Source organism: Porites lutea, chromosome 2 (assembly GCF_958299795.1).
Source record: "Porites lutea chromosome 2, jaPorLute2.1, whole genome shotgun sequence".
Lineage (NCBI taxonomy): Eukaryota > Metazoa > Cnidaria > Anthozoa > Scleractinia > Poritidae > Porites > Porites lutea.
In genome coordinates, this window is record NC_133202.1 from 14,007,540 (window position 1) to 14,028,895 (window position 21,356).

General features: G+C 37.7%; 1 protein-coding gene across 1 annotated transcript; it reads right to left on the reverse strand.

Annotated features, from left to right (window-relative positions):
* Positions 1-686: 686 nt before the first annotated feature.
* On the reverse strand, positions 687-20,249 carry LOC140927791 (copine-3-like). Its single transcript, XM_073377474.1, has 16 exons — positions 19,935-20,249; positions 17,097-17,276; positions 15,579-15,656; positions 13,526-13,600; positions 12,627-12,710; positions 11,850-11,939; positions 10,930-11,028; positions 9,457-9,543; positions 9,281-9,340; positions 7,412-7,545; positions 6,272-6,326; positions 5,965-6,016; positions 5,251-5,384; positions 4,727-4,890; positions 3,597-3,666; positions 687-3,035 (listed from the first exon to the last, which is right to left on the reverse strand). Exons 1-16 carry the CDS (start codon positions 20,103-20,105, stop codon positions 2,931-2,933), a joined length of 1,638 nt encoding a protein of 545 aa, XP_073233575.1. The 5' UTR covers positions 20,106-20,249; the 3' UTR covers positions 687-2,930.
* Positions 20,250-21,356: the final 1,107 nt, after the last annotated feature.

The window sequence follows — 21,356 nt, forward strand, 5'->3', positions numbered from 1 at the left end:
GACTTACCCCTTTGAAAAAATGCAAATTTTCTACTTTTAAATCGATGTTTTCTAGTCTAAAATGGCTAGTTTTCGATCTAGAAAGTCACAAAACACTCTGTTTTGGCCTATTTTGCTGAAAAACAAAAAAGGACAAAATTTCCAATTTTGGCCGAGAACCATGGACTTACCTCTTTGGAAAAATGCAAAATTTTCGAGCTTTTAAATCGATGTTGTTTAGTCTTAAATGGCTAGTTTTCCATCTACAAGGTCACAAAACACTTTGTTTTGGCCTGTTTTTTTGAAAAACAAAACAGGACAAAATATCCAATTTTTGACCACAAACCATGGACTAACCCCTTTGGAAAAATGCCAAATTTCGCTTTTTTTTTAGATGGATGTTTTTCGAATTTAAAACGGCTAGTTTACTATCTAGAAGTTCACAAAACACTTCGTTTGGTCTTTTTTTTTGCTGAAAAACAAAAAAGGACAAAATTTCTAATTTTTGACCAACAACCATGGAAAAAAAATTTACCTTAGTTACCTTTACCTCAGTTTTTTTTTGCAGTTGTATCAAATTTGCACTTTTTGCGTGAATAAAGGGGAGCGAAGTGGTGAGTGCGACATGCTGGTGACTGATAACTAAGTGCAGGGGACCCACCAACAAAATTAAACCATGGATAAAATTGAACCACAACACATACATGCTCATACATAATATCTTAATAATTTACCAATATGCAATGATATCAAGATGACTATGATTTTTTAAATAGTTAAAGTAGATACTATCCATTCTTTGTTCTGATACCTTATTTTTACACATGTAAAAATTGTATATTTTACTTTTACATACCTGCTAGAAAAAAAAATAGGTATATTATCGTACTTAAAAAAACTATGCATTTGTATTGTGGCTACGTACATTGCTCACCACCCCTACATTAACACAGCGATGCTTAAAGTAATAGATTTAAAAACCAAAGGCAACTTAAATTTAGCCAGAAGATTATGCGTAAATATCTTAAAATACACGTCACTATTTTAAAAATGTCTCACACTCTTGTCTATAAAAGTAAAACTAAACAAGGAAATGTTGCTATGATGGCCAAGTTTGCAGAAAAAGGAATATGGAATGCTAAAAAAAATTGCTAACAAAGGTTTGACGCAACTGCAGTACATACACACACCCAGTAAGGCAAAAATTAATGGTCAATTGAAAACATTTTTCACTGCCAAGCCCATCACTCTGAAGGAAAATTGGTCAAGGTGTCTTTATGTCATGCCTTTCCCAGTCATTACAACTATGGCTACTCATTTGCAAAGTCCCATCTCTAATATTGACAGAAAATAAGTACAACATTGGCCATTTTATAGGACGCACAAAAGTAGACAGAAACATGGAAAAAAACAGTCGAGAGTTTTCTGAAGACAAAACACTAACTCTTTCCAGTCGTTTCTGGACAAGTTTTTTCTGTTCCACATTTGTCTGTAAAGTGCGTCCTTTAACAGAAGACATTAAGGTAGTCAAATGTTGTACTCAACTGTCTTCTTTGATCACTTTTGTTTCTTTAAATTATTATTAAGTTGTGTAAAGACGACGTCAATGTCTCAGAAGGCTTAAAAGCCTCTAGCATAAAACGGCCATTTTTTAAAAAGCCCCCGACCTGTGCTGTTTTTGTGACAAAGTGTAAGCTTAATGCAGACAAAATAGAGAGGTCTGCTTTCAAATTTTCACGGTAAAAATAATTTCCATGAGGCTTGTGATCATCATGAGGGTAGTGTCCGGGGTGGGGGGTACGTCCATAAATGGGCTAGACAGGTATGTGCTGCCCAATAGGGCATGGTTTTTGAGGGACCCGATCCTTAAATAAGGTATCATTTGTGCCTTTGTTGGCACTGCATCCCTGGTGTGATCCTTAGATAGGGTACCTGGAATTTAATAAGGTGAGATTCAAGAGCACAATGCCCAGGTAGATGGGAAACAAAGCATTGTTAAACCTGAACTATTCCTTATAGTATTAGGAAAGCGATTTGATGAAGGTTTGTGTGTTACCATTAAATTTTTAGCTTTTGTTTTTCCCTTGAATACATGTAGGATAGGGTGACATGTTTGTGTTTGGGCCTTAAATGGGGTGTAAATTTTCGTTTGTCTCTTCCTTTAATAGGGTCAGGGTTTTAGACCCTGGTTGGCACACACCTATCTGAAGTACCCCCCTCCCCCCGCCCCCGGGTGGTGTAATTTATAGCCCTCTCAAGTATATTTTTGTTGACCATGTACTTTTCTTACTGACCTTGAGATTAAAATACCAAGCAGGGTTTTAGCTAGGAAGTTATAATAGGGCATCTATCTCAACTTCTAGCCAGCAGTTCTAAAGCTGAGGTGTCAAAAAAATATATTTTTTTCTCTACCTCGTTTACATCCTAAGGACACCTTAACAACATGTTTACTCGCTCAGGGCTGTCAATAAGGGCCACTAGCCAGACAAAACGGCCGGCTAGTTAGCCATCCTTAGCCGGCTACTTTCATCTCCTTCTATCAGAACTGCGAACAAAAAATATGCACCATCGAATAAAATTGTAAAGCATCCGTTTCCCAGTTTTGAATGACACTGAATGCATTTTTAGACAGGTTTAGATCTGTGAGACGTTCGAACAGTGCGATGTTGTGGAAAACGCCTGAGACATTTCGAAGGCAATGTTCCTAGCCTTGCGTGTATTCTGACGAAACAACAAGATGTCTGCAGTGGAAATACCTCTTCAAAGCCCCTGGAAACGCCATTTCCGAGACTAAATTCAAAATGTACCTAGATGCCTTAGCCCTCAAGAACTTGCACCTTTGGTACGAGTTCCAAAGCCGCCTACCATTAATTATCAGACTGCTACTTAAAATCTTTTTGACAGCCCTGCTCGCTTGATTTCATTTTTATTTATAAGTTAAATTTACTGTCCTATGTTGGTCGCTGCTGTGGCAAGATGTTCCTGGCTCTGAAAAATTCTGTCAGCTGCTTGGGTACTTCGGCCAATACTTCTTTAGCAAGGGCAGCAGGAGAAGACTGAAATGTACAATGGAATAAATAATCAACAAAATTTATGATGAGCAAAGACAAAGCCAATGCTTTCACAAACGAAAGCCACTTGACAACACATGCACAAAATGGGATTTACCTTGAAAAATTCGTGAAGTTGTAGAGTTTTCACTGACAATACACTTAATAATAAATAATAAATTACTTTTGAAAGAAAAGAAGACTTCCAAGTCACCTGGCTCCATCATTCGCCCAACTATTATAATAATAACACGGTATTAATAATGAACACTTCAATCTATTCTTTGGACTGCTCTGAGCCAAAAATGAAATTTCGGACAGATCTTGGGGGAGGCCAGTCTTTGTGCACGCCACAAACCCTATGTACACTTCTTCTTCTCCCCCCCAGATAATTATATGACTGTCTGTACTCCCTTCTTTGCCCTCAGTGCAACTGAGGCTTAGGCCCTGCCCCCCTCTTCCCTACTCCAACCACCACTACCATCCCACCCCTAAAAAAGTCTAGCTTTCAGAGAGTTGTATAAAAATTATTATACAACAGCAAGTCAGAATGAACAGGAACCTTACATTTTTGAACTTCCTAAAGGGAACAAATTGAACAATGTCCCTCTGGGCAGATCTTCCACCAGCCCTCAACCTGAAGATCATAAGACATTACAAAATAATTACTGCAATGCACGATTAAGTTTTAACATCATAAACATTTATTGGTAAATTATCATAAATCTAGCAATTGAATAATTAATTTTATGACATTATTTGCCTTGATATTAATGATAGTGTCTGTCTTGTGTGGAAAAAGCCTTTCATTTTAGTATTAAGTAATATATTATAATATATAATATAGTGACTGATGGCCTGCTATAGAAATCAATACTCTTAAATTCCAAATTACCAGGTATTTACCTATGATTAACAAAAGGAGAATTTATAAATTATTAATTAAAGGGTCAGTTATGGCCTCATTCCATCCTCCTTTAATGTTACAATCAGAACATAAAAAAATTAACCAACTGCCTCGCTTAGGTGGAAGGTGGGTGCCTGGGAAACCCAGGGGCTTCCACTGTGGCCAGCCATGCCAGCCCCTACATAGAATACTGCCCCATGGCTGGCAAATCCCCGCAATAATCCAGCCATGAGCCCCCATTCCAGGCACCCGTCACACTGATGAAACACTGGAAGGAAGAAAAATAAGGGATGGGGGTAAGGGGAAGATGCTAAAGAAACCACTCCACAGACCACTGCACAAATGCTCAAAGAAGAACTCACAGATCCTAGCAGTGTATGTAGAAAGCTACCACGTACCATGTAAGCCCGCACTTATGGGATTGACTGCTGGATACCCGCTAAGCTTGTGGACCGCCTGACCGCAAAGCTTATGAACTGCTTGACCGCTAAGCTCAAGGACCGCTTGACCGCTAATTTCGTGGTGGTTAACTTAGTTAACTTACTTTAACTAGAAAAGAAGCCTATAAGAAGACACCCTTTAATGTATTAAGCAGACACTCTGTATAGAACAGACAAATGGTTCAATTTGTTTCAAAAACGTTTCTTTTAATAATACAATATTTTCTGTAAACCTGAGGGTATTTAGCACGCCTTTCTATTAGGTGGAAATCACCAAAATAAGTCCCACGGGAGTCTGCTTAATACAGGTTTCACTAACAATGATATTAAAAACTTGAAAATCTTCTTACACTCCTTCATCGCTGTCAAGTTCCTCCATCATTTTGAAATCAGCCCCTCCCACTCCAACAATAATGATTGACATGGGAAGCCCTGATGCTGCCACAACAGCCTGCCTGGTTTGATCCATGTCTGTGATTACACCATCAGTCAGTATTAGAAGTATGAAGTAGTTCTGGAAAGAGAAATAAATTTAAAAAAAACATCCACATTATCCCCTTATTTCATTTATTAATCTAATACCAGAAATAGTAAACACTACAGTGCCCACAGCAGTGCTCTTGCAGGTAAGAACTGAAGTGAGCACAATTAATGAAATTTCCACTGATGATCCTGCAAAACTCAGAGTTTGAGGTACTAATTCATGTTCTTATGATTTGGCCTCCAATATCTGATAAGAAACCAGAGATCTTGAGGCGATATTTGCATTAAGTACGTTCACTAAACTTGTCAGACTCTAGCTATGGGGGTGATATTTGACTGTCATAAAACTGATAATCTGATAACTGATAACCCTTAATCTTTCACTACTTACAGAGGCAGTTGGGGTTTGAGCTGCTTGTTGTGCAAAGTGGGCGACATGGTTGATGATAGGTGAGATGTTAGTTGGACCATAAAGCTGTACACTTTGTATGCAAGACTGATAAGCCTGAACTAAACCAGGGAGACCTGCAGAACAAGATAAACATTGCAGTTTTGGCATTTAAGCCACTGGCCATGGTACATCTTCAAGTCTGCTTTTAAGCTGAGTGGCTTTTCGGCTGGAGCAACCTGGTTTATATTCTGTAGTATAAATTGGAAGCAAGGGTGGAACGGTGGTGAGAGCACTGGCCGCCCTCCAATGTGGCCCAGGTTTTGATACCAAACATGTAAGTAAAGTTGCATTATTTAAGTTGTTAGTTCTCTTCTTTAAAAGTGTTCAGAGGTTTAAACTTTTTTCTGGGTACTCTACCAATTTTTCCCTTTCATCAAAACCCAAGTAGAAGAACCAGTTTATGGATGTGCTACCTTTAATATGGCAGCTAAGAATACACTGTATTTTTATTTCCCCCTGGAGAAGTTCCTCCTCTATTTCATGCTTATCCCCAGCATATATTATTAATTTTGCCGGTACCCATTTATAAACCTGGGTGAAGTGAGCATGAGGAAAATGATACAATACAAGCATCAGTCCTCTGTCTAGTATAACTCGATCTGCTGACAAAAAAGGGACAAAGAACAATTGAAAACAATAAAATATTATTTATACCTGCACAGTAAGGATTGCTAGGATTAAAGTTCAGTGGAAACTGATGTGAAACCTAAAAAGCAGTAAAAAAGAAACTAATTTAAACATTGGTGTAAAGCATGAGAACACTAACTGCATGTAACCTTGAAATTGCAGATCATTATATGTTTCTGGAAAACTGCCCACCTACCCCTTCCCTAAGCCAACATTTTGTTCTAACGGAGAGGTAAGTGTTAATATTGGCTTTGGGAAGGGGTAGGTGGGCAGTTTCCCAGAGACATATAATTGATCCAAAATTCCCAGGGGGAGAAAGCTTATCAGAACATACCTGGTATGATGGTGGAATTCTGGCTCCAAAACCAAATGCAGGAAAAAGTTTGTCACTGTAAAAAAGTAGATGAAAAGGTTTCATTTGACAAGTATACCATAAAATTCCGAAATAAGCCCCGGGCTTATATTTTTCAAAGGCCCTTTTTGAGGGGCTTATCTACGGAGGGAAATTTGTGTTTCAAAATCGATAGGGTTAACTTTACCATTTTTGCTTTGTTTTACTTTGTAGTTGAAGGCAATTTTCCAAGTACCTGGGGGTCTTATATTTGGAGGGGTGGTTTTACAGAGGGTTAATTTTTTCATTACCAGTTTGGGGGGGGGGGCTTATATTTGGAGGGGCTTATACATGGAGGGGCTTATTTTCGGAATTTTACATTATTTTAAATGCACTGTTGTACACTGTAGCCACACAGTCTTGCTGACTGCGTCAGCCAGCATGATCCTAACCTGAGAAAAAAGCTGACATTTCATGAAGTCACCACTGGTACACAAAATTTTACCCTGGTTAGTGACGTCTGCAAAGTTAAGTGCCCATATCCTTGTTCTTGGCCCCAAATAAGCTCATTGTATTAACAGAAATTTCCCTTCAACCTGATTGACAAATCAACAATAGCATTTTAACAGGCCAATAATGGCATGTACTCATATCCTGGTAGACAAGTGGAGGCCCAGAACAAGGATTTTGGCACTGTTTTGCAGACATTACCAGGAGTTTGATCCATCTGCAGCTATGCAGGTTGCTGGTTTCCCTGCAAAATGACATTTGAGGAGTGAATGCTGCAGAAACTTGGAACAGTCAGATGATGTGTCACTAAACAGATCTGGCTGAAGTAAATTTTCAAGAATCATCTCTGATATTTGACAAAACTGCCCTTTACACTGTAACCCACGAGTAAATCCACTGATTCAAAGTAATTTAGCAATTCCACATAACTTGGACCTCACATTTGTGTAGCTGCTGTGGTTCAATTTTTTCCCTGGTCTAAATCTTATTTTCCTTTTTTGGGGGGTATGGTAATGTATGATAATGAGTTTGAGACAATGGGAGATAAAAATTAAACCACGGATAAAATCAAACCACGACATAGACACCAACAAGAATTTAGTTCTTGACTAATTAGTTTCAAGCATTCATTACCTGTCATAATCCTGAATAATTTCCCCCACAGCCATCAGCGCCTGCGTGTATTCATTTGGTGCATAAGGATTGATGTAGTGAAGTGAAGTGCTCTTAGTAGGGTCACCATTAGAGGCTGTGAAGTCTATTCCAACCTGTGAGCCAATGCAAAATTAGTAATAAATATTACATCAGCTGTTCACATGCCGGAGTAACAGTACAAAAAGCCTGTTCCAGACTCCAGGGTAGTGGGGAAAGTGGTTCGAAAAAAGTTGTGCAAGAACCGTGCGGGGGCTGGGGAGAGATTGAGTAGTGGAGCTTGTAAGCATTGTCTTCAACACCTCATTTCGGTATACCAGCTCCTGGCATGGTGTGCCCTGTGATTGGTTAATTGTGACAGCTTACTTCAACACTTGCATCAATAATTTAGCTTCGTGTGCATAGAGTCTAACAAACATGTTGAGCATGTGAAACCCTTCTACAATTAATGCACCTTTTGATGTTTTGACATTTGACATTTTGACCCCAGTAATGGTTTTTGAGGAAGTGGGCAGGGTAGAGGGCGGATTGAGGTATTTGAAAAGATGCTTACAGGATAAGTTTGTACCAAATTGGACATGTATGGGGCCTCAATTAAGACAATACTGCATTACATGTAAGTACATGTTTGTATAATACATGTACATGCATATCTACTATAATTGCAGCATAAATAAAGAGAACAGCCCAGCAAGTCTTGCTATACAGCACTTATTTACCATCAAACTATATGAACTTTGATTTTAAGGTATTTAAGGTCAAAATAATATTAATAGTTTAACAGCCCAGATTTAATACGTGCAGTATTCACAGAATAGGAAGACATTACTAGTCATCAAAACTACAGTTATCCCTAAGAAGCTACTATTTTTTCTTCCATCAGGACAAAAAAAAACCCTTGACTATGTTCATCAGATCTGACTGTCCAGGATTGCCAGTTAATGAGATTCATGCTCTTGATGATAGATGCCACAAAGTGTCTCTTTTAAGCTCTAATCCTCATCAAAATGCAAGCAATTCTGTCTACATAAAGTCATTATAATTATGGAAATTAGAAATAATTGTGTCTGATATGAAGTACAAAATGTACCAGAGTTCCAAGTTTTCTTGCATTGCTGGACGTAAGTAACCTTTTCTAAATGTGATAGTGGCTCTTGTTACAAGTCAGCTTAGAGCTCTAACCCAAAGTCTTTTTTTTCCCCCTAAGTTAGTACAGCAGCCACTTTTTTGTTCCTTCTACGTTACTTATATGTAGATCTAGAGACAGTTCCTTTGGCTATAAACAATAAATTTTAGAAAGAATAGTGTATAACTATAACATAGCAAAATGTATGGCATAAAGGATTGTACGAGGAACATTACACCATGATCAGCAGTGACAGGTGAATTTCTTACAGCAAAAAAAGATCATAATAATCATGGACAAAAGTCTTGGGACACGTTTGCATTTCTTGGGTGTTTTCTGGTTCGCAAAGGCCCAACCCCTCCCCTCACCCCACAAACAAAGTTGGACGCATGTATCCAGGATTTTTTCTGAGTTTCAATTTTGTTATAGGCTAGGGGAGGGAGAACTGCAAGAAAATTTCAAAAGGATGCACATTTTTATGAGAGAACCCAGAAATGACAGAAAAATATGAATACTGCATTACTGTCCCAAGGACTTTTGTCCATGATTATAGATGCAGTTCCTTTGGCCTTAAACAATAAATTTATAGAAAGAACAGTGTATAACTATAACATAGCAAGATGTATGGCATAAGGGTTTGCACGGGGAACATTGCACCATGATCTGTGGTGGCAGGTGAATTCCTTACGGCAAAAAAAGATCATAACAACTAAAAAATAACTCACAGTGAAATTTAGTTGGCAGCCACCTTGAATATAGTCTAGAAACGATGAAACTTTGATAACCTACAAAAATTAGTAACAAAAAGTTTCCAAGCTATAAATAGCAAACAATATATCAAAATACAAAAACTACACTGTTTAAAAGAAACACTGCCCTCTAAAATCCAGTGGAGTTGTACCTCGCATCTTGAAACAGAAACTAAACCAGAATTCTTATATCCCTTCTTCTTCTTCTGTTTCTTGATATTTATACATGGCCACTGAACCTAGAAACAAAATACAAAATTATTTCCACGTACAAAATAAAGGCGTAGTTAAAAGAAACACATTCCCCTACTTAGTCCCATTAAGGCCTTTGGATCATTATACGTTTCGGGGAAACTGCCCACCTACCCCTCCCCTAAGCCAACATTTTGCCCTAAGTGAGAAGTAAGTGTTATTGTTGGCTTAGGGGAGGGGTAGGGTAGGTGGGCAGTTTCCCAGAAATGTATAGTGATCAATCCGGGCATTTTTTTTCCAGAGTCAGGGTTGTGCTCTAGCAGAGCCCGCTGGCCCCTGGTGCCCAGCTTTTGCTCTTGGGTGACTAGAAAAACTTAGTTCTTTATACAAATCATATACTGGGAACTATAGATTTTCCAGATACAGAGCACTGGGGGCTCCCATCAATTTTCCTTAAATATATTTAGAGCACAGCCTTGAGAGTGCTACTGAACTTGAACTAGCACTTATGAGAAAATGGGTTCTCAGTCAAACTAGAGGATTAAGGATTTATAATTATCATCATTTATGGTAACCCATACACTGTATACAATGAAACCTGCATCAAAACCTTTGTCAGCATGCATGTTGTCCACACTGTACTCGCTACATTTTTTTAAGATACTGATGAGGAAGACTTGTATAACAATATTTTTTCTTTTTAGTTATGTCTTTCATAATTTATTATAAGACCTTTTTAACTTCTTGATCATTTCTTTCTTCCTCAAGACCTTTTGTTTGATTGACCAGTGAAACGATAAAGTTGGTCAGTCACTCATAGGGGTTAAAAAGACTTCAAGGCATATTCTGTGCTTTGTTCAAATGTTGGATAGAGCTATCCACCAGATAAAATTTATCATTATTCAGTGGATAAGTATTGGAAAAAACAATTGCATTGTCCTCTGGTTAGCGATTTATCCAGTGGATAGCGCTAATCCACCTTTTGATCAACTGGAACTTGAACTGAAGAAGACAACCTTACAAAACTGTGAAGTGGAAGGGAGTTGGATAAGATAAGATACAATATTATTATTATTATTATTATTATTATTATTATTATTATTATTATTATTATCTCTTCAGGATATCTCTATTTACAAAATTATTAAAACGAACATGCGATAAAAATTTAAAAATGTTTTATCATAAGAGTACTAAAATAAGAAAAATACTTTAGAAAAGCAGAGAATGACAAAATTAATTAAGGAAAACAATTGCTGGTTAACAACACGCACTGAACTCAACATTTCCGCAGGATCTACTTCCCAGCACAATGAACACTGCACCATGCCAGAGAATCAACTAAGTAGTTGTACTGACTGAGGCTGTTGATAGTATTAAACCTATATAGATCCAAGCCTAAAATGACTGTAAGTATTAACTGGCAGGAATACCTCTCTGGGTGGTTGAACTGAACACATCTCTCGGAGATTTGTGGTAAATGAGCCAATCAAATCATGTGATCCATCAGAATCCCAGTCAAAACATGAAATCTGACAAAGAAAAGTTTAATGATTTTAATAACATAATTTAGTACATGTTAGGCAACAGGGCTGTAGCAAGCCTTTAGAAACTAGGAGGCACAAAGATTTTAGGTAGCTCAATGCATCTGAAAAGCAGAGGGCTTTGGCTCTGAAGGACCCATTGGAATGGTCTCTGTATCTTAAAACCAAAAAATTTTTCACCTAACTGCAGAGACATCATTGTTTCACTGCTCTTGGAGATGAGTTTTTATTTTCATCTTTTATGCGTGCATGTTTTGACTTTTTGGGGCAAAAAACTGGACCAAAACCTAGGGGGCACGGGCCCCTCCAGCCCCTCCCCATGCTACAGCCCTATGCAAAACATCACATATCACCTCTCTAAGGGACAGTAGGTCGATCATCTCTTCTTTTTTTAACAGTCAGGATGCAAAGAAAGTCATGTTTAAAGCTTCCCATTCTGGCAAGCTAAAGCTGGCATATACTAGCCCAAACATCATTATTTTCAACTAGCCCCAAAAACACTTTCGTGAGCAGAATTGATTTCACAGTTCTTCTGTAATTTGAATTCCTCAAAAAACTTCCCTTGCCCAATGGGCAAGTTAAGAACAGAATTCACTAGCCTGATAGCAAAATCCACTAGCCTTGGGCTATCGGACACTACTTTCTTTGCACGCTGACAGCGTCATTTTGTTTTAAACCTAGGACAAAATTAATTTTTATCTACTGGGTATAATCTATAATATGGCCAAAAAAATATGGCTCTTTTTAATACCAAGTACTGTAATTAACAAAGTCAGCATTATCTGATCAAAATATTAAGTTAAACTTACTTGAATGGTTCTGTCATAATCTCCATTACATATCTGCTGAACAGGGATTTGAAATGCTTTCCATCTTGGATTTAAATTGTTCTCAACAACCTGCAAATTAAGTGAAAATTGAAGTGATGTGATTAAAAACATTACTTTTGTACTAACATGGTTTGAGTAAACTAATATTTACCATCTCAACAAAATTTGAAATATTCTTTCTTTACATTAATTTGGAAAAATGTTTCTGATTCCTCTTCAAGCAAAGAAGCAGTAAGCCTGTTTTTGCATAAGCATAAGATGTCCAACACATTGTCATTATCATTGTCATTTCTTTAGAGAAATGAAACAAAATTTCTGGTGACCACTTCATGCAATCTTGCAACTGAAAATTTTTGTTAAGTCTCGAGACCCTGCTGACATTCTTTGACTAATAATCATATGCGGTTGTCCGTTCTCCCACTCCCCTTGACTTTTGTTGAAATAGGGATGAGAAAGATGAAATGTTCTCTCTATTTTCTCTGTCTTTGTCTCATTTTTCCACTTCATCTGCCTTCCATAAGCAAAGCGGTATCAGAATAAAGCCCCATTAGTGACTTCTGACAGAAGCATATGCTTCTGCTTCTGATAAACCTCTAGATTCACCTTCCAATTTGCTCATATGTGTGGACCCGTGAATGATTGCGGCAAACTGAGCACTCCTGCACTAACACCATGTTAACACACTTCTCAAGTCACATATGATATTCTCTTTATGCAGCTGGCACCAAATAACATAACAAGATAATTATTAATAACCTCTGTTCTATGCACCACAACAAAAGTTCCATCTTCTTTTGATCTTGCAAGTTCTAAGAAAGGGTCACTCTTTCCAAGAAAATCCTGTATGGAGATACATGAAATGATTGACAAGTTACAAATAATGAGGAATTATTAGTAAGAAGCACATCTTTGCCAAACCAAGAGTTTAAATATTTTCATATAAGCAGGGCATGACTAAGTCTTCATTCCCACTAGGATTGTTCTTCCAGAAAATGGAGGGCAACACTGTACATCTCCTATATCCTATACTAAGGGAATAAAAAAGGTCTAAGCATAGGCAATGGAGCACGGGGGACCGGCCATGTTTTGGTGCTGAAAAACACCTTTACAGATGTATTCGACATTACAGGTGTACCTGTCACATTGGCGACTTCAGAGAGCTCATTTTCTGCCCTCAGATGAGACCTACCTAAGAAGCACCATGAAGTGTAGGACTGCCTGAACAAGCTTGAACAACTGCGTACTGATGCATTGTAACAAAGTGATTACCAGCATACTAGACACTGTGAAGATTGGAAAGAGGTTTCCTTGTGCCAACTAAAAACACTAACGGATTTTTGGAAAAATTAAGCAGGGATATTGGCACGGCTGAGTGAAATATGAGCCCCCCTTGTTTCAAAATGCTCCGCTGCCTCTGCTAGGAATGATACTAGGACACAACCATAGTATAAGACGTAAACAACAATTTTGGTGTTAAAATTAACATCTCAACATTTTTAAAAATGTTGACAACTACAGTGTGGCAAATTCAAAGAGTGCAAACCTAGCATACATGTAATTTCCTATGAACATTTTATGACATTACAAAGTTCCCATAAGGCAAGTATTGCTTGATGTACAGTGTATTTAATTTAATAACTTATTCTTAAACTGACCTTCTTGTCTAATTTTTCAGCCCTGAACTGCAAATAAACTTCATCACTTCCCCCAGCAACTTCCTCTGCAACCACCTGACAAGAAAATTGCCATCAAGTTTTCTTTTTGCCTAGACTATGAATACAAAATCAACTTCAGGTATAGATATAGTGTACCCAATGCTGTGTGCTACATTTACTAAAGTTTCAGGTGATAGAAGATCAAAATGTGTGCAACCATACCAAGAGTGATAAAAGGTGCCAAAAGTGCTACCCTGCATAGCAGTCATTTCTAGTATGAATTTCTTTTTAGCCAAGAAGAAAGAGTGTAGGAGACAGGCAAGAAGGAAGCAGCAAAAATGGAAGGGGGGGGGGGGGGGTGGTTGTAAGGAGGGAAAGCTTTAAGTAAATATATAGTACAATAAATTATAATAATTATTACGTTTGTCTTCCCAAATAGCTCTGCAGTTAAGAATTTTTCTGAGTGAAAGTAGCACACAACAACATATCACTTCAACAAATAATCTATTTTTAAAATCCTTATTTGAACAAATTAATATAAATTGCATCACAATGCTGGACAAATACATGTGCTCGTAATTAAAATTACTCGCCTGATTACTCCCTCAATATTATTGTACTCCAGTCACTCCTGTTATCATTACCATAAACATTTTCAATAATTATTATTGAAAATGAATCACAGCAGAGGAAATCTTTGCTTACTGAACAACATTTATCTTTTAACAAATTTACTATTTCGTTTGACTTTTGTTGTATTAGGTTGAGTTTCAAACAAAATTAAAGTCAATAATCAGTATTCCTACTCCTTAACCCATTCGCCCCTGAACCGCCCGTAACCGCCCACGGTGCTGATCCATGTCATTTCTACCCCTTGTGACATCATCAGTTTTAATGGTCAAGGACAACTTTTTCCACTAACTTGTGCAGAGTGAAGAGATCTTTCAAACCATACCAGAATGAGCACAATTCAGTCACGGACACCGGAGAAAAAGGCAAAAAACCAAGTAAGATTGACTTGAAAATCTGCATGAAAATCTTGTTCCATTGCCCACCTACCTTTCCTTTCACCTAATCCTAAGATCCTAAAAGCTTTCCTTAAAACTCTTCCCACCAAAATGAAGCCTACTAAATGCCCAGCAAGAGGAAAAAAAATGAGGCAAGAAAAGCGAAAAAAGAGGGGAGGAGAGAAAGTGAAAAGTAAAAGTCAAGACTGCTGTGTCACTTTCAAACCCAAAAACTATCTCGAAATTTTGCTTTCTGCCCATGCCCGAACTTCACAAGCTGATATTTTGTATCTGGATCAAAAGGCCGTGAAGTGCACGACCTGTAAACGGGTTTGTGGTAACTTTTAGCTCTTAATAACATGACAGTGACCAGAAAACCACTCGACTAGCTTCAAAACGCGTTTTTCAGCAAAATCTCCAGGAGTGAATGGGCTAAACACAACAAAAATTAGTTTTTCTATGTTCAGTATTATTAATAATTGCTGTGTTATTTTGCATACTAATTAAATTTGATTACTTTCAATGGTCAATTTACTTTTGGGCTAAGCTCCTCAGAGCTCTGGGCTAGTAGACTAAAGTCTAGCAGCTTTCCCAAAGGGCAAGCTTATTTTTTCCATTTTCATCTTACCCTAATAACATGGATGAATTGGCAACAAATGACATGAAGATGGTGTTGAAATTCCGACAGCAATAAGGGCAATCCCAAATACAATAGTAAAATACCAACAGGGGCATGGTCTCCTCATCATTATTATTCACAAAACGACAGGTTTTGAAATCTAGACTGGGGACATAAGTACATAGGGACATATAGGGACATATAGGGCCATAGGGACATAGGTACCCACCCCAAGAGGGCCCCCGGAAAGAATAATTGTTTTTTTTTTAAGTACCACATGATCATGATCAAATTGCACCAAAAAACAGTAAAACATGTATGATATGGGCACGTCTTCTAAAACTGCGTTTTAATGTTGAGTTGCTCAGACTCGACAAAGTAGGTTCTATCAAGTGTTAAAATATTAAAATGTTTGTCTCTAGCCTACCGTTATTGCCCCAGCATGTGCAGAATTACTAGTTCCTTTCAATACAAGTGGTTTCGTGTAGGTTCCAGATGATACAAGCTGAAAATATTTTAAAAATGGCCTTCAAAAAACAAACTAGGCAACCATATATATATATTTTAGTTCAAAATTAAATAATATAATTCAGGTGAAAAAGGTTTTGATCCTTTTGCGAAAATGAATTTGACATTGAGGATTAGGAGGTGAAGGACTAAATTGACACTCAAAGCAAAGAGAATGGCAAATGCTAAAACTTCTTCCCTACACAATAAATTATTAAACAAACAGCTCCTTTGGGAACCACTACATTATTAAAAGTATACGACTGATGACTCTGTACTGTGTTTCCTTATTAATTCAGCTCAGCTTATAATAAGCAAACACATGTATGCCTATTAAGTTATGACAAGTTTCAAGACACTGAAAAAGTTTCTTTTTTTTTATCCCAAAAACTCTCAGCTTTAATTAATAAAGCAAGACACCTTCTGAGGCTCAAATTTCACACAACTGTAGCTTTAACCCTTTAAGTCCCACTAGTGACCAACATCAATTTTCTCCTAACGATATTCATACATTGTCAAGGGATTAGGTTATGAGTTCTAATTAATGAGATCATCACCTAAGAGAAAATGCATTGATCTTTTATCAAATTCTCTCAACTCATTCTTTAAGGAAATATATAGAGATCAGTTTGGAGAATTTGTATGTGGATATTGGGGCTTAAAGGGTTAATTAGTCTTGCTTGCTTTTTTTTCGTGTGTGCATGCCAAAAGGGAGGTCATATGTGTCCCACCAGCCCAGGCATTCTAGGCAGAGACCATGGAAACTGGGGATAAGAATCGCAACGTGTCACAGCGCCATACTTTATTTTGCGAAGAAAGCTTAGGAAAGATTGAGCAAAAGATGTCAAGCTTTTCTGGAATGGGTCGGTCCGCGAATTCTATTGCTTGAAAGCATTGATTTCTTAGAGAAAGTGAATACTTCAGTGAAAACTTTGATGGTGAGGCTATAAATTGGTCAGGTGTGGTAAACTTTCATTGTGTTCAAACGAGTCTTGTGATGAGCATGCAGTTTATTTTTAGTGATGATTGATATGATGCGCGCCTTGCAATTGTTCATTGTATTTTTGGTCTCTAGCAAAGATGTAATTTCTCTCGAACTGATTTTTGTGTATCTATACACGCATTCTCAATCATTGTTGAATATGATATAAAAAGTAAATGTCTTGAAGAATACTCGACCGTCGATAAAGTAGGAAGTAAAAAACTTTTAGCAAGGAAATCCTGTTTCGTGTAGAATTAATTGCCTCTCCAAGCAAGCCAGACCTAACGCTTTTTTAAAATGCGTTCTTGTTTGTGAAAAATCACTCAGCTTATAGCCTCTCACAAAGACATTCCAAGGGGTTTGTTACACACAGGAGGAATCCCTGATGAGCCAAAAGAATGTCTGTGTAAGCTACAAGTTCGGCTTATAAGCAAATAAATTCAGCGTATACCTCACCTGACCCAGTGTGCACTCTAACTCCCCCAAGAAATCTGCAGTTTTCAAGTTTCCAGTGGGGCTATCAATGTCATACATGAAAAACTTCAGCTTCTGAAGCTCTTCAAAAAAGTAGTCCACTAGAACAGCTTTAGAAAACCGTGGATTTAGCGTGTTATCCAGTCTTTCAGTTCGGCCAACCTGGAAATCAGGATAAAGAAAATAGGAGGTCTGAGATCATATCCTTCTCTTGTGGGAAGAGCTGGGCATGATACATTGAGGTGTCAAATCTTGAAAAGGTAAAAAAATTGACATTTTTCTGATTGGCCCAGAACAATACATGTAATACAATTCTGTTCTGTTTGGCTGAAGATTATAAGTTTGAAGTTCTTTCCCTTGTAATGGTGTTTGAATAAAACATAACTGAATAATGTACAAACTCTCCCCAGCCACAATTTGTTTTGTTTTTTTATTTTTATGGCTAACAATAAGGGGCTGTTTGCATAAACCTGGAATGACTTTCATTCTGGAATGAGTTTTTTTCTAGAATGAAGTTTGTACTGCATTTAGATGACAAAAATTGACCAACTCAGGCTAACACATTGTTGTCAGCAGGGCTCAAAATAAGGGTTGGTCAACAGACAATGTCCAGACTGATTGGGGAGTTGACTGGTCAACCTTTCATCATGCTGGTCATAATGTTGACCGGACGGGGTCACATTCGATCTTATTGAAATGAAATAAATTAAAATTTCCATGCTGTTCATTTGTTTCAGCTGTTATGTAGAGAGTCGCTGTGTATTGCAGAATTTTGATCTGAAATCCTGAGTGAAATACAACTAGAACCATTGTTTACAATTTGCGCATTGAAACAGACATCAGGCTTCACCCACTTCCAGTCACAAAATTCAAAATATTTCCACTTTTAGGGAAAGTTCATTTAATATGACAAGAGGGGGGGGATGAAGATATTGAGGGGGGGCTCCGAAAACTTTTAGACACCTGAAGGGGGGGCTCTGAAAAAATTGTTGCGCTAGGAGGGGGGGCCCCGAAAATTTGTATACTTCAAAACCAACACATGACATCATCATACAGATCGGATGGTTTTCAACTCAACAATTTAATGACCTGTGCAACTCAGCTATATCACGTGGTTTACAGATATAACAAATGTAGTCTCAGTAATTATTACACTCTTGTTCATCCCAAAAATGCTTTAGAAAATTTCAAAAATTAGAAATGCTCAAACTTTTTATAATAAAACCACATTGATTCAACAAGATTTCAAAATCTGCTAACGGGAACTATAAAAACGATGACTCTGTAACAAGAAATGTTAAGAAATGAAGGAGGGGGGGGGGGGCTCTGAAATTTTTTCGACTACCAAGGAGGGGGCTCCTAAAAAATTGAACCGCTAGCGAGGGGGGCTGCTAAAATTTCAAGCTTCAAGTTTCAATATCTTCATCCCCCCCCCCCCCCCTTGTCATATTAAATGAACTTTCCCTTATAAGTTAATTTTTTCAATGAATACAAATTTTCTTCCCTTGTAATGGAAAGTAACATGGATGACTGGCAGAATTTTAGGATCAAGATCTCACACCGAGATACGTACACCAGAAATCATTATATTTGGAGGCGCCGGACAAATTTAATCTGTACGATAATAGACCGATTCTGATATAATAAAATTCATACTTGGCTGTGAGGCTTGGGGGAATAAAACAAAAGAAATCATCTTGAGGCTCAGTATAAATGAATAATACATTTCTTTTGTTTTATTTCCTTGAGCTTCGGAGCCAAGTATGAATTTAAATATATCAAAAATGATCTCTTTATTTCTATTATTGACAATGAGTGCTTTAAAGTGCTAAGCTCTAAGCAACGACTTTTTTGGAAATATATAACGCCAGTTTTGGTTCATGGGCCCCTGTTTTAAGAGTTATTTACCGTATTAATTTGACTAGCCAGAAACGATACATGACTTAGCTAAAATGAATTTGGCCAGTCATCATGTCAGGAGACTCTCTGGAAATTATTTTGATCCCTGGTTTGGGTAGTTTTCACGCCAGATCAGAAACACACTGGCCACTTGCCCCAGACTATACGGTTTGTGATTACACATGCCCCACTCACCCCAGACTGTAGGGTTTGTGATTTTCAATCTGGAAGTAAGTTCGCTTACAGTTTACATGATACCAGAATAAAATTTCATACCACAGCAAGAATTTTATTCAGACTGAAAACTGCAGTGAACTCATTCCGGAATGAATTGTACATGAACAACAACACTTGTTCTGGTATTGTGTAGACAAATACAGAGAAAACGTATGGAGATGGAATGAATACGTACAAGAAAGAAAGTCATTCCAGTGTGAATAGCCCCTAATTTTAAGGTGAAACTCCCGCTAATAATGCTCCATCACTGAAAAAACTAGCTAGTTTCCCAAAGAAGCTACATCTGGACAGCCATTGTTTTGATTTCCACCACTAAAAAACTTTCGGTAGTAGATGCTATAGTTAATTTTTTATCTCAGGTAACTTTTTTTTCTTCTGTTTTAGGTATGGTAATATATGCTAATTAAGTTGAAACAAAGAAAAATAAAAATTACCTGAGATAAAACATTTAAAATACAACATAGACGTTATTCCGGCCTCCTGGGAATTCGATATCAGTCATAATTATGGCAAGTCGACCAGATTTAAATTTTCGTTTAGAAAGTAGTGGGCGGTATGCACAGATCTCCTAAAACGCGCTAGATCGCAGGTGATTTAGGGAAAAGGACGACTACTACATAAATTTAAGCTTAAGTTTGATGGGTTTCGCGAAAAGATCAAATAATACGAAGCATTCATCGTTACCTCCAACCAGTTGCCATCCTTCAAAATCATAACAACCGCCATTGGATCCGATTTGGACATAACATCTTTATCTCTCAAATTTCGGCAAGATATGTTCAGCTCAACTCGTGTGACGCACTGTGACAACGAAGGAGTTGACGGAGGCGGATACGACGGATAGGGAGCCTGCATAGTGCTGGAAACCAGTCTGTTCGTTCTTTAGCTTCGTCTTTGGAAACAGCGCTCTTTTGCAGCTGCTGATCAGTTAAATCACTATGTAAATTTTCGATTTTAACTGTCCAAAATTATAGCGAAATAGTGCTTCCGTCCCTCCCATTGTTAGTGTAGAGACATTTCATGTACTTTTACATATAAAGGTTGAGCACGATTCCTAGCCGCTGTTCGGAAAATGAGCCCGCGCTTCTCCAAACAACACGTCGGTATGGCCGTATTCAGTAACGATCAAGTAATCAGCAACTTCCTTTAACGCTGTTTTCGGAAGTAAGAAATTTACAGTAACAGAAGAATTGCAGAAGAAATTATTAATTCGCCATTATATTATTACCTTGGGACACCTTGTGTGATTAGATGACGTCACGGACTCCAAAAGAAAGCCATCTTATCTTAAAATGGGCAGGGCAGCAGGGTGGGAACCCGGGAGAATAGGAGGCGGAAGGGGTACGGGAGGCAGGAGAGAAAGAAATGTGGGAGGTAGAGTTCTAAGAGGGTGGGAAGCGGGGGAAAAAGTATACATGGTATATGATCAAACAAATAACAGAAAAAAACTTCCGGTAAAATTTCCATTTTTAGTGTTAATGTTGTGATTTCAATTTCCATGCAAAGTTCGCGCTTTTAATGTAACGTAATTCAAAAATGAAATTCGAACAGGGAAATCTGTCATCGCAAATCTTGGTGCGCGCGCCAAAAGTTTCAAATTATTTGCATACTCACAAACATTCGCACCTATACGCCAGAAATCCTGCACTTTCCCATCAATTCGGGCAATTAACAACCAGGTCGGACACACTTTTTTAATCTGCCATTACTCGTAGTTAGTTTTCTTTAAAATTTTACATGCAATTTGCCCGCTTATAATTAGCACGTCATCCTGTTCATTTGTTACGTCATAGACTAAATCCGAGATAAAAATCCGAAGTATGGCTGCCCTTTTGCGCAGGGTGACCTCGTTTGGACAGTTAATACTTCAGTTTTTGAGATGTGTCATATTTCAAACAGAAAAAGACAAAGTTTTTGAACTTAAACGAAAAATTTCCGTCGCGGATGAAGAAACGTTTTTCGACATTTGCGGCTACCAGGAGGGCGAAGATCAATCAACGACTGTTCGTGAATGCGGCGCGAGGAAAGGCAGAGGTCAGGGTTTTCCTGTCGAGAAAAAGTCAAATTCAAGAAAGAAAAAGAGCTTTAGAAAAAACAAGATTTCTC